We start from the raw sequence: 14221 nt of genomic DNA on the forward strand, positions 1-14221 counted from the left end.
ACCTCTTTAACCTGGAGTTACCTCTCTCTCTGCATCTTTGATGATTTGATTGGCTGCAGGTGCTCGCATTCCGGGGCATCTCTGACTGTGTCTATATAAACATTTCTGGAACAAGCCTTTCCATTCACCTGAAGAAGGAGCCGTGCTCCGAAAGCTCGTGTTTGAAACAAACCTGTTGGACTTTAACCTGGTGTTGTAAGACTTCTTACTGTGCTCACCCCAGTCCAACGCCGGCATCTCCACATCATGTCAAGAAGGGCAGCCTTGTCCATCATCATGTTGCAATTACAGTTTAGAATTGGACTTAGAGCTTTACACTTCAACTGAAGTTCTGTAAAATTACCTTAAAGTCCTCAAAGCTTTGTTTCCCTGTCAACTTCACCGATATTTCTACTCCCCCCCCCCCCCCAAAAAAAATAAAAAATGATCATCTAAGATTGCATGCAATGTGTTGTTTTCTTCATTTTCGGCTGTAAGTGAAATGAAATCCGCTCTTTATAATCAGGTGTTGCCGACATCATGAGCATCTGCTGATGAAGATGACATCCTGTCGATAAGATGCACTGGGCAATATTTCTAACATCGTATCAGTACTTGTTTTCGGCAAAAAATAAACCCCTACAATATCAATGGAGGCATGTGTTCATTTCCTTCTCATCTGACAAGAGAGGGATGGTGATAAATGGTGTGCAAAATGCTGAATATTTTCTGCGCAGATAGCGACCATTCCCACATGTTGCACTTCTGAAATTCATCTAATAGAGAATATGACTTGAGCACACGTGATGTGTGTGTTATGCAGACAAGCGCCAACTTGTACGCGTTGTGTAATATATCTCCTGGGTGAAATGACATTACTGAGTGAGGGAACCACAGCTCTGTTTGAATGAAGGGGTTTCCTTCCGTTTTCTCAAAGCATGTTCGAATCGGATTGCTTATTGCTCAGTGAACTGCAGAGCAAGGCTGCTATTAGATTAAATGTGATATCTTAATGAGCTAGTGTCTGATATTCAAGTTATGATATTGATTATTGTACAATTCGTTTAACCCGGTAGTTTAGAATGGCAAGGTAAGTATTAACTAATGATCTGGCATTCTGATAACAAGCAATCTACTTACTGTGCCTATCGCTAGCGTAACTCTGACATTGCTCTGCATTAGGAGAAGCTTTGATTCCCTTGTGGTGGACACTTTTGACCACAGATTTTCAGTGACTCAGCTGTTCATGTGATAAGTAGACCCAATAAATCTTCCCAGCACTCAAGGAGGCGCGGAGATTTAAGCCTGTGTGCCCATTTTAGATTGTGTGTCTCCAGTAGCCACTGTGATTGGACTGCCGAAGAGGCGAGCGGGGACACTTTGGAAGGACAAGCAGCCCAGTGGTCTGATCATTGCAGACCCTCAGCGGAATGGACTTTCCTGGCGCTCGGTGAATCCAACCGAGGCAGTGACGTGGAGCCACCAACATCCCCATCAAACTGTCACTCGGCTGAGGAATAGCAGCGAGGGTAAATGTGCACAAAAATGCATCCTCTGGGATTTGGGAATAACGTTACTGGCTGCAAGAGACACTGAGCGGTGAGCACCATGGGCACAGTGGAGGTGATCTTATCTCTCTTCCTCGTCGCTCTGATGATTGTGTCATTGCTGTCCAATGTCTTGGTGCTGATCTGTTTTCTATACAGTGCGGACATCCGGAAGCAGGTCCCCGGGATGTTTATCATTAATCTGACCCTCAGTAACTTGCTGATGACAGTGCTGAACATGCCTTTGACTCTGGTGGGGATTATCAATGCCGAGCAGCCGGGAACCGGCCCCGTCTGCCGAATCGTCGGCTTCCTGGAGACTTTCCTGGTAACTAATTCCATGCTGAGCATGGCTGCTCTCAGCACTGACAGATGGATCGCGGTGGTTTTCCCTTTAAGTTACAATTCCAAAATGCGTTACAAGGACGCTGCCATCATGCTGGGTTACACGTGGCTCCACTCGCTGTCCTTTCCTATAGTGGCAGCCTGCCTGTCCTGGGTCGGATACAGCCATCTGTACGCCTCCTGCACTCTCTGCCAGACGCGGACTGACGATCGGACCCAGTTTGTGGTTTTTACGGTAGTTTTTCACAGCCTCAGTTTTCTGCTTTCGCTAATAGTGCTATGTTTCACCTATCTGAAAGTGCTGAAAGTGGCGCGATTTCACTGCAAGAGGATAGATGTTATCACCATGCAGACACTGGTGTTACTAGTGGACATTCATCCAAGGTAGGCAACCCAGACCGTGGGTCAGTTCCGCCAGAATTTACTGCTCTCTTTGTGAAAACAAAATAACTAAATGTGAGTGCATCTATTTTAGATACCATCTTTTCTGCTGGAATTACCCGTGGAATCACATACACAGACACACACACACACATAGACAAGGCAAATAGCAACCTGAGATGATGTGACCAGTTGTGTGTGCAGAACTGTGACTAAGATCTTGCTTGAACAATATAAACATGCATTTATGGTATCAATATTTTGAGAAGCAATGGTTACTTTTGTTTCCATCAACAGACCCTCCCCCCACTTTTTAATATTTCTTTAGTATTTTTATTTTTTTGTAAAGATGTACCCATTAGAGTTGGAGTTTATCCTGACAATTCGCCGAGAAATGACGGATATATTCTAGAAAGTTAATGACTGTGAAGGATTACGCTGCTTGCAGATACTGTGTTAATTCTGCAGATTTATGCGTCAATTGACGTTACCCGTGCGGCCCCCGCAATCTCAACACTGACAGATTATAAAAATAAAATACAGTCTAACAGTCCGCACGTTGCAACACGTTCGAAGGTGTAAAACAACGGATCATTTCGAACAGCCCAATTGTTTTCAAAATCCCGTTTCCTTTTATTTAACATTGGAAAGGGACTGAACAAACATGTATAAAAGGTTATGGGCTCGACATAGAGTAAGGTCCTTGTTATAACATCCAATGGAACTCTGCGTTGAGTATCCTCAATAAGAATTATAAACTAGCGATCATATTTCGAAATGTGTGTCACTGTGGACATAATGATGTTACTGGACTGGAAGGGTTCCCCCATGAAAGGTCAGTTTCAAGAGTTCTGCACGCTGGTTTCAGATTATTGGTGTGAGAAGCATACTTCTGCAATGGGATCATTCCCCTGGGCAATCTCTCATTTGATCACACTCGCTAAAACTGCAGGGCGACAAAATACAGAGCGGGGAATATTCTATTGCAACATTTCGAATGAAAGATAAATTCTCCCTTTTTTCACAAAACTCCAAAGAAAGACTTCACTAAATCTATGTGTTGTAGTGAGAATTGTTGATTTGAAATCTTTCCGATTTGGCTTAAATCACAATTCTCTGTCGCAACTAACTGCCGCTAGATCTATACGGTTTCCATGCTAGTTATTGTTGAGATAGTTGGACTTTGGTCACGTTTTACTTTTCAGCAGTTTGTCAACAAGCAGTCCAGTTGTGAGGTGGTGTTTATTGGACTCCCCCTGTTCCTTGTTCCATATTTCTAAACTCTTTTGCCAAAGCACCGGAAGGAAATTGGTCTTGCTGCTGTAGAAAAAGCCCAAATTAGGAAGAGACAACCGCCATGTTTGACATTTAAGACTCACACTTCAAGCTAAGAAAGGTTCAGCTTGAGATGGAGTGTTGTTTTTAACTGGGATAAATCAGTTGTGTGTGTGAAATTTATACTTATATTCAAATGTGAAAACACGGGGCAGTAATCAAACTTTGAATGTGTCTGGTTATTAAGTTTGTGAAGTTGCCTCTGTGATTTTCTGCTGATAAGGATTAGGTTCCCTCAGATCAAAAATTTAAAAACATATCCCTGTTCAATAAGCATAGACCGTGAATAAACAAAAGCCAAAATTTTGATAAAGTCAAAACTATAAAAATAATTGTAAGACTGGAGTGCTGTCGCAAAGGGTATGACTGGTTAGTAAATGTCTTTGGATTCAAAGTGTTCAGGAAAGGTAGAGAAGCTGGGAGCAGAAGAGGGGGTAGCAGTATTCTGTGAGAAAAATATTATAGTGCTCAAGGGACAGGATGTCACAAAGGGGTCACGGGCAGAATCTACTTGATTAAAGTTAAGAGACAGTAAAGGCCCCATTGCCTACTGGATGTATCCTATTGCCCACCAACTAGTGGGACAGACAAATAAACTTTCTTCAGTGAAGTTATAGACCAGCACAAGAATTACAGAGTGGTTCAAACGGGGGACTGTAATTATGCAGATATAAACTGGAAAACTCGATTGTTGAGGCATAGTCCCAAGACTGTTTTGAAGAGCATTTTCCACTCCAATGAGAAAGAAGTAATTGTTGGACCGGGTTCTTGGGAATGAGGTGGGCCAAGTGGATCAAGTGTGAGTAAGGGAACATTGAGGGGTGTTTGTGATCATTGTATCATAAGGTTTAAGTTGATTATGGAAAAGAACAAGGAACAAACCAGAGTAAGAATAATTAACTAGGGTGCAAAACAACTTCAATGGGTGAACAATGGATTCAATGGGTTAACAATGAACCTAGGCTGAATACATTAGAATCAAAGATTGGCAGGAGGAGGTAGTGGCATAATGGCCTTGTCACTGGACTAGTAAACCAGAAACCCAGGGTAATGCTCTGGGGACCCAAGTTCGAATCCCACCACTGCAGATGGTGAAATTTGAGTTCAATAAAAAAATTTGGAATTAAAAGCCCAATGATGACCATGAAACCATAGTCCATTGTCGTAAAAAATGTCCTTTATTGAAGGAAATCTGCTGCCCTCAACCGGTCTGGCCTACATGTCACTCCAGACCTAAAGCAGTAAAGGATCGGCAATAAATGTTGGCCACGTCCCATGAATGAATACAAACAAATAGCTCAACAATGGGCTATCTTCAAAGAAGTGATAGTTTGGGCACTGTCAAGGAATATACCCTAAAACGGGGAAGGACAGGCAAATCAAGAGCTCCCTGAATGATAAAAGAAATAGAGATTAAGTTCAGTGATAAAAAGGGGGTGCATTGCAGTTGTCAGGTAAATAAAGCAATTGAGAATAAGGCCAATTATGAATCAGAAAAGGAATTTACACAAGAAGGGAGTGGGCAATATGGAGCTACTGAATGACTACTTTGCAGCTGTCTTTACCAAGTAAAAATATGCTGCCAAGTTACAGTGAAAGACAAGGTAGTTGGTGAGCTGGAAATTGATAAAGGGAAGGCACTTGAACGTTAAGTCAAGTCTTCAGAGCCATGTGTGATGCATCTAAGGATATTGAGGGAAGGGTGGAAGTTGCCAAGCCATCTGCCATAATCTTCTAATCCTTTTTAGATGCAGAGGTGGAGCCAGAGGACTAGAGAATTATAAATGCAATTGTGCGAAATAAAGGGTGTAAGGATAAACCCAAATACAGATGAGTCATTTCAACCTCAGTGGTGGGGAAGCTTTTAGACGAGAGAATTCAGGATGACATTAATAGTCCTTTGGACAAATGAAGATTAATTAAGGAAAGCCAGCACTTATTTGTTCAGGGCAAATTGTGTTCAACTAACTTGTTGAGATAATAGTGTGGGTGGATGAGAGTCATATGGTTGATGTGATGTACATGGACTCCCAAAGGGTTTTTGATAAAGTATCACATAACAGGCTTGTCAGCAAAGTTAATGCTCATGGAATAAAAGAAACAGCAGCAGCATGGATTACAAATTTGATGAACAGGAAGCAGACTTGTGGTGAACATTTTTTTTGGACTGGAGGGAGGTGTGTTGTGGGATTCCCCAGGTGTCAATGTTAGGGCCTCTTTTTTCTTGTGAATCAATGACCTAGTCTTGGGTGTACAGGGCACAATTTCAAAATTTGCAGATGACACAAAACTTGCAAATATTGTGAACAGTGAAGAGGATGGAGTTAAATTTCAAAAGGCTGATGAGATTGGTGGACAGGAGGCGTTAATGCAGAGAAGTATGAATTCATTCATTTTGATCGGAAGAATGGGGAGAGGCAATCAATAACAGTTCCAGGTCCAAAGAGGGTACAGGAGCAGAGGGACCCATGGGATAGATGTGAGGATAGGTTGAGAAAGCATTAATAAGACATATGGGACCTTGACCTTTATAACTTTCTGCATGGAGTAGAAAAGCAAGGAAGTTGGTATAAACTGGTGGAAAACACTGCTTCACCCTCAACTGGAGCACTGTGTCCAGTTCCGGGCACCACAATTTAGGATGGATGTAAAAACATTAGAAAGAGTGCATAAAGCATCAGAAGAATGGTTCCATGGATGAGGTTGGGGGCTAGATTGTAAGAGCGGAGCTATTGCCCTTGGAGGAGAAAAGAGTAAGAGGAGGTTTGATAGAGGCATTCAAAATGATGGGCGGTCTGGACAGAATAAATAGAGATAAATTGTTTGTGTTGTCAGAAAGATTGAGAACCACAGGACATTTTCTTGTCAATCACCTTAAATCAATGATGATATGAGAAAAAAGCCTTTTGCACAGCGTGGTGTTAGGATCTGGAATGCATTGCCTGAGAGTGTGGTGGAGGTAGTTTCAATCAATTCCTTTGAAAGAGAATTGAATAATTATTTAAAGAGAAAACATTTGCAGAGCTGTCGGGAAAACTGGAGGAGTGGAACTAGGCGAGTTCCTGTTGCAGAGAGCTGACACAGAACTGATGGACCTAATGGCCATTTGTGTTGTAATCGATTGATAATTCTATGATTATAATTCAGGTTTGTAAGGAATGCCCACTGTATCATTAAACAAACATCACCGTTGGTCATTTTGTTGCCTCAACCATGCGATAAAATGTTTGAACATCAAATTTAAGGGAAAATGCTTCAATTTAACTGTTCATATTCCATCCCCTTTTAAGCTCAGGTTAAGCAATTTCATCCTGCAAATAATAATAACAATAATTTTATTAGTGTCACAAGTAGGCTTACATTAACGCTGTAATATTGTTACTGTGAAAATTCCTTAGTCGCCATACTAAGGCGCCTATTCGGGTACACTGAGGGAGAATTCAGAATATCCAAATCACCTAACAAGCACGTCTTTCGGGACTTATGAGAGGAAACCGAAGCACCCGAAAGAAATCCACGCAGACACCGGGAGAATGTGCAGACTCCGCACAGACAGTGACCCAAGCCAGAAATCGAACCCAAGTCCCTACCGTTGTGAAGCAACAGTGCTAACCACTGTGCAAAGTAACTCATTTTGTAGTCATTGAATTACACTAGCCATTTCCAATATTTCTCCTGCACTTAAGTTTAGCGAGAGGTTTTTAAGATGCAAAATTTCTATCATAACTTTAACTTAGTAAAAGATCACATGGTGCTTCTGCTGCCAAATCATAGATGTTGGAATAGGTAACGAAAAGCTTGGTCAAAAAGTTTTAAGTAACATCATAAAAGACGTTGAAATGCAGAAGGGTTTAAAGAGGGAAATCCAAGTATTTGTGGCTCAGTCAGTTGAAGGGATGATTACCAATAGTAAAGTGATCAAAACTGGGGTAGGCAAGAGGCCAGAATTGGAGAAGCGCAGTAACTTTGGAAAATTGTCAGGCTGCAGGAGGTTATAGAGATACGGGGCTGGATTCTCCATTATTGGGTCTATGTCCCCACGACAGCATCAAAACAGTAGAGTTTTACGCCAGAAAAACTTGGATCACAGAGACACGAATTCCATGCCCTGCAAGGGGCTAGCAGGGACCCGGAGTAGATCTTGCAGCTTTTGCTGCAGATACGTGCCCCCGCACTTCCAGGTCGGAGGCCGCGCATACGCACCGCGGCGACCTCCAGCGGCCGCGCTGTGCTCCATGGTGAACTCAAACCATGGAGCTAGACCCACAAAAGAGACCCCCGATTGGCCACGTGCCCGACCCTCGACCCCCGCACAAGCACTCCCCGGCCGCCTATAAAGTCCCCCCCGGCCTCTAATCCGCCCGCCTCCCAACAGACTGAAGCGCGTTAGTTCCATGCCATCGGAACCTCGGCCGGTCGGGGCAGAGAATGGCTCAGCAGGTCTCTGGTAATGGCCCCAGTTAGGTCCCAGGCATACACCCCCGAGTACACTGCTTTTCGGGACCCGCAGAATCAGTGAACCAGCATCGTTCCCGATTTCTAGCGGGAAAATGGATCTCCGCCCCCGCTTCTGCAGCGATTTCGGCGAGAGCATGTGGAGAATCCATCCAAGAAAGGATGTAGTTAAGGAGGAATTTCACAACAAGGATGAGAACTTTTAAATCAAGACATTGCGGGACCAGGAGCCAACGTAGCTTAGAGAGGACTGAGGAAATGGGTAATCTGAATTTGATGGAAATTTGAATACACATAGGAAAGTTTAAGATGAGCTCCAGTTTACAGAGTGCAATATGGAAAGTCAGACAAGAGAGCATTGGAATAATTAAATTAGGAGGTAACAAAGGCTTGGATGAAGGTTTCAGCATCAGATGAGCTGAGGCAGAACAGAGTTGCGTGATATTATACAGGTGGAATTAGGCATACTTGGTGACAGAGATGATATGGGGTCAGAGGTTCAGAGTTCAAATAGAATGCTGAAGTTGCAAACAGTCTGGTTCAGCCTCAGAATTTGGCCAAAAAGAGTGATGGAGTTGGGGGGTGGGGATGGGGGGGGGGGGGGGGGGGGGGGTGTGGGGGGGGTGCAAGGGAATGGAGTTGGTGGCGGGATTGATGACAGTGATTTAAATTTTCCCAAAATGTTATTGGAGGAAGTTTATGCTCATCTATTACTAGATGTCCAATAAGAAGTATGTTGAAATCAGTGCCAGGGGAGGAGTTGAGAAAGTTGGTCGTGAGATAGAGCTGGGTGTTGTCAGCTTATATTTGAGACCCAAGATTGTAATTTTTAGATTTCAAAGCAGTGTAACACAGTTTAAAAAACTGATCAACTCAGTAGTTTGTAATGTCCTTGTGTAAGATAGGTTGTTCTGCCTTGGGACAAATAAATGGCTGAGTATGCTGCAGTCTGCTACAAGTTGAATTCTCATCATGCTACAAAGAAAAACAGAGCACAAGTAGTATGTTGAACCAAGTCACAATTGGTGCAAGACATGATTCAGTAGTAATATATTCATCACATGTTGTGGTGAGGTCATGTTATGGAAGGATGACACCTGGGGAAAAGTCCCAAAAGATGTGCTGTTAAGTGAATTGGAATTCTGAATTCTCCCTCTGTGTACCCGAACAGGCGCCGGAATGTGGCGTCTGAGGGCTTTTCACAGTAACTTCATTGCAATGTTAATGTAAGCCTACTTGTGACAATAGAGATTATTAATTAATTAATCAATTAATTAATTAATTAAAAAGACAATTTTGGCAAATGCTTCTGCAGATAACCTGTCTGCTGAAACCCTGGAAATTAAATAAACATATGCCACTGCAATATCTGTTTCCCCCTCAGTCACAATTGAAGTCAATTTGCATAAAATTAGTGAAATAGCTTGTGTACAGTTGGAATCGCTCACATTTTTCAACATTTATTAGGTTCAATAACATTTAAAAAGAACTCTTTTCCTGGAACCACGTTGAATAATCTTGCCATGTCTATCTATTCTTTATCAGATTGTATTATTCTTGTACAAAGTAGTGAAGAACTAAATTTAGTGCACACCATTTTTCATGTTTGCTCTAACATATAATTATAAATATGGTCATATTTGTCATAAATATATTAGATTACTGAAAGCATGTTTCACAACATTTACATCTTACATTGCTTGTGAGGACTCTTGATATATGCATATAATTTTGTTCCAATTAAAGATATATTTGTGATGATTAACAATTAAATGTCAAGTAAGTTGCCCTTACTGATCCTATAAAATGATTAGTGTAATCTGTAAAATGTTATCTGTATATCTGACAGCTGTGGTGATACACCGCAAAACATACTTGAAGCAATTTTGCCCAATTTAAAACAATAAATTTCTTGTGATAGTTGCAAGTTGACTGGAGTTGACCATTTTCAATATTGATAGCAACTGGACTACTTAGAAATTGCATATCTCACCATTTCTGTGTTTTTTCTTGTTTTATAGCACATTGTATAGTAATCCTTTTAGAACCTGCTTCGGACTAAGAGTCTGAAAAAACAAACTCATTTTTACCTCTGTGATTTTACTAGCAAATGTTTCTGACTTCATGGAATATCGTACATAATTGCTCGCCTATATTCCTTTGCAGTGTGAGACAACGCTGCCTAGAAGAGCAAAAGCGGCGAAGACAGCGGGCAACAAAGAAGATCAGTACTTTCATTGGTACCTTTATACTGTGCTTCGCACCTTATGTCATTACAAGGTGTGTATAGTAATGTAGCCTTTCACCAGAGCAAATGATGCAGCACTTTGCTCATCATGTGCCAGTTTTAAATATATTGCAGAAAACAATATTCATGAGGCTGGAAAAGTTGAATCTAATGTTTTCCAGATGCATCCTTGTCTTATTTGTTCACATTTCATTTTAAGCTTTACATTGTTGTAGTTCGGTTTTAGGTGGTCAAGGAATAAGACTTTTTCATCATTCATTGGCTTGACCTATTAGAATTCAAACTGAGTTTGGGGATATTATACAGGTTGTTTCTAAAAGGCAACAGCACCATAGGCAGATTTTTACATCCCACCCAAGACTGGTTTGTGGTGGGGAGGGGGGGGGGGGGGGGGGGGGGGGGGGGGGGTGAGGGACGTAAAATTGAATGGACAAGATTCTCTCCCACATGGCTGCACGTTAGGCACCGGTTCTCAGGATGGAGAACGCGATCACTTGCCACCCTTAAAATTCTACCCAATAAGTCATATTCTCGAGAGAGATAAGACTCTTAACTGCAGCCAGCATTCCAATTAGCTGCACTTGTTGAGGGTGATAGGGAAGTAATCTCAGTCACATCGAGCTCCCATACAAGTTTCACATGTTACCAAATTGCTGTTCCGAGAAAGTGGATTGTGGAACTGAAGATGTTGATTAGGTTATTATTGGTAACATAAACAATGACACAGAAAATACTGCAATACTGCTTTATTGCCTATGCAATTAATTACTAGCTATCGCATGCATAAGCTACACTTGGGCTTGCTGATTTTTATAGGTGAACTGTGGCATCTTTGAGCTGCAAATTACACTTTTTTTGTATCGTGTAAGTATTGGTTTCTGAGCTGTACTCTGACTGCAATTGGCAGAGGAGGATCGGCAGGGGTAGAGAGGTCCACCCATCATGCCAGGTGGCATATAAGGCACAATGCTGGATCCTGCGGAAAAATAACATACCAGATCTAAGGCATGTACGTAAGAATGTGAGTATTAGTGTGACAGCATTGTGCCACCTTGCTCATGAATTCATTGGGCACAATCAAACAACTATATCCGTGGCTGCCAAATGCAACTCAGCACTTGATTTTGATATATTGACAATTTCAGGAGTAACACTGGTGCCATTGTCACTGCCAGCCACTTTGCTGTCGACAGATATTTTAAGGAGGCCACAAAATGTCTTAATCAGCAGTGCCAATAACTTAATCACTGACACCTTATGTCAAGGGTAATAATTCTATATATTAATGATGCTTCCAAGATTCTCGAGGTTTAATTGATTTTACCTATGTCCTCGGGTACTGAATCACAGAATATTTACAATGCAGAAGGAAGCCATTCAGCCCATCGTGTCGAGCAATTCACTTTGTGTCATTCTCCCAGGCCGTCACCCCGCAACCGTGCACATTCTTCCTTTTCAGATCATCGTCTAATTTCCTTCTGAATGCCTCAGTTGATTCTGCTTCCACACTCTCAGGCAATGCATTCCAGATCCCAGTCATTGTTTTGTGAAAAAAGCTTTATTTCAGATTGTTTTTGCTTCTTTTATCAGTTACTTTAAATCTGTGCCTCCTCGATCTTAATCTGCTCATGAGTAGGAACTACTTCTCCCCGTCTACCTTCCAAACTCACGGCCACTACCACCTAGAAGGACAAGGGCAGCAGACACCTGGGAACACCACCACCTGGAAGTTCCCCTCCAAACCACACACCACCCTGACCTGGGAATACATTGCTGTTCCTTCAATGTGACTGGGTCAAAATCCTGGAACTCCCTCCCGAACAGTACCTTAGATATACCGACACCACATGGGTTGCAGTGGTTCAAGAAAGCAGCTCACCACCACCCTCACCAAGGGCAATTGGGGATGGATAATAAATGCTCGCCTAGTCCGCATCACCCACATCCAATAAATGTATTAAAGAAAGCATTGTCTCGACCGCAGGATTTTAAATATCTCTGTCAAATCTCCTCTCAGGCACCTTTACTGCAAGGAAAATATTTACTTGTGCAATCTATCTTCTTAACTTAAGTTTCTAATCTCTGGAATCATTCTCGTGAATCGTTTCTGCACCCTCTCCAATCCTTCAGATCCTTCTGAAATCACAGTACCCAGAAGGAGGCAAAATTCTCCACCCGAGGTCGAACTACAAGTTCATCATAACCAGGGCAGCACGGTAGCATTGTGGATAGCACAATGGCTTCACAGCTCCAGGGTCCCAGGTTCGATTCCGGCTTGGGTCACTGTCTGTGCGGAGTCTGCACATCCTCCCCGTGTGTGCGTGGGTTTCCTCCGGGTGCTCCGGTTTCCTCCCACAGTCCAAAGATGTGCAGGTTAGGTGGATTGGCCATGCTAAATTGCCCTTAGTGTCCAAAATTGCCCTTAGTGTTGGGTGGGGTTACTGGGTTATTGGGATAGGGGGAGGTGTTGACCTTGGGTAGGGTGCTCTTTCCAAGAGCCGGTGCAGACTCGATGGGCCGAATGGCCTCCTTCTGCACTGTAAATTCTATGATAACCCATGCTCTTATCCACTATGCCCCTATTAATGAAGCTGAGGATATTGTATTCTTTATTAACCCCTCTCTCAACCTGTCGATGACTTAAGGTACATTTACATCCAGGTCCCTCCTCTCCTGCATCCTCTTTACAGTTGAGACCTTCATTTTGTCCCTCCAGTTTCTTCCTACCAAAATGAATAACAACATTTCTTCACATTGAACTTTATCTGTCACTTCTCCAACAATTCCATCAACTTGTCTATGCCCTTTTCAAATTTTACTCTATTTTCTGCAGAGTTCACATAGCATCCAAGTTTTGCATAACCTGCAAACTTTAAAATTGTACTCTGTACAGCAAGGTCTAGATCATTAATATGCATCATGAAAAGCAAGCACAGATAAAAAAAATAGAATTGAGAGCTAGGCTGAATATACAAAATGCACAGGGGAACTCTGCCACAAACCTTGCTCCAGCCCCCCCAAAAAACATCCAATAACCACTGCCCTCTTTTTCCTGTCACTCAGTCAATTTCTTATCTATGCTGCTACTGTCCCTTTTATTCCATGAGCTTTAACTTTATTTATAAGTCTGCTATGCAGCACTATATCAAATGCTTTTTGAAAGTCTATGCACACCACATCAACATCATTACCCTCATCTACCCTCTCTGTTACCTCTTCAACAAACTCCATCAAGTTAGTTAAACATAATTTTCCTTTCAGAAATCGCTGTTGGATTTCCTTAATTTGCCATGGGCTGGATTCTCCGTCCCGCTGCGCCACATTTCTGTTTCACTCCGCCGGCGGGATGCTCTGTTACACCGGCTGGTCAATGGCGTTTCCCATTGTGGGGCAGCCCCATGCCGTTTGGAAACCCCTAGGCTGCCGGCAAAATGGAGAATCCCGACGGCGGAGAATTCAGCACCATTTAGTCAATTACTTTTGTCCCAAATATTGTTTGTAGAGGTTTACCAACCACAAACCTAATCTGACTGGTTGTAGTTTCTGAGCTTATCTTTATGTCCTATTTTGAGCAAGGATACGTTTGCAATTTTCTAGTCTTCTGGCACCACACTGAGTCTATGGAAGACTAAAACATTATGGCTTGTGCTCCACAATTTCCACTTTCACTTCCCTTGGTATCCTTAGAAGCATCTCATCTGGTCCTGGTGCCTAATCAACTTTATGTCAAAACAGCCTATCCAATACCTCCTCTTCATGAATTTTGAACCCTTCTAGTGCCTTTCACTATGGCCTGGTTAGCATCTTCTTCCTTGGTAAAGACAGATGCAATGTATTGATTTAATAATAATAATCTTTATTAGTGTCACAAGTAAGCTTACATTAACACTGCAATGAAGTTACTGTGAAAACCCCTTGTCGCCACACTCCA

The 14221-nt window shown here is 42.3% G+C and overlaps 1 protein-coding gene across 4 annotated transcripts in view; it reads left to right on the forward strand.

The window, feature by feature from the left end:
• Positions 1 to 1231: 1231 nt before the first annotated feature.
• The window catches only part of LOC119979601 (G-protein coupled receptor 26-like), a 55791-nt gene continuing 42801 nt past the window's right edge, over positions 1232 to 14221 (forward strand). For 2 of the 4 annotated variants that reach the window (XR_005463756.1, XM_038822067.1), the window contains exons 1-2: positions 1245 to 2255; positions 10209 to 10322. Coding sequence is in view for 3 of the 4 variants with exons in the window: in XM_038822067.1 (XP_038677995.1) it covers positions 1588 to 2255; positions 10209 to 10322 (782 nt within the window). In the remaining variant the exon portion in view is untranslated. Of the gene's footprint in view, positions 2256 to 10208; positions 10323 to 14221 lie in introns of all 4 variants that reach the window. The other 2 variants (XM_038822066.1, XM_038822065.1) reach the window with 2 other exon arrangements.

Source organism: Scyliorhinus canicula, chromosome 16, assembly GCF_902713615.1.
Source record: "Scyliorhinus canicula chromosome 16, sScyCan1.1, whole genome shotgun sequence".
Lineage (NCBI taxonomy): Eukaryota > Metazoa > Chordata > Chondrichthyes > Carcharhiniformes > Scyliorhinidae > Scyliorhinus > Scyliorhinus canicula.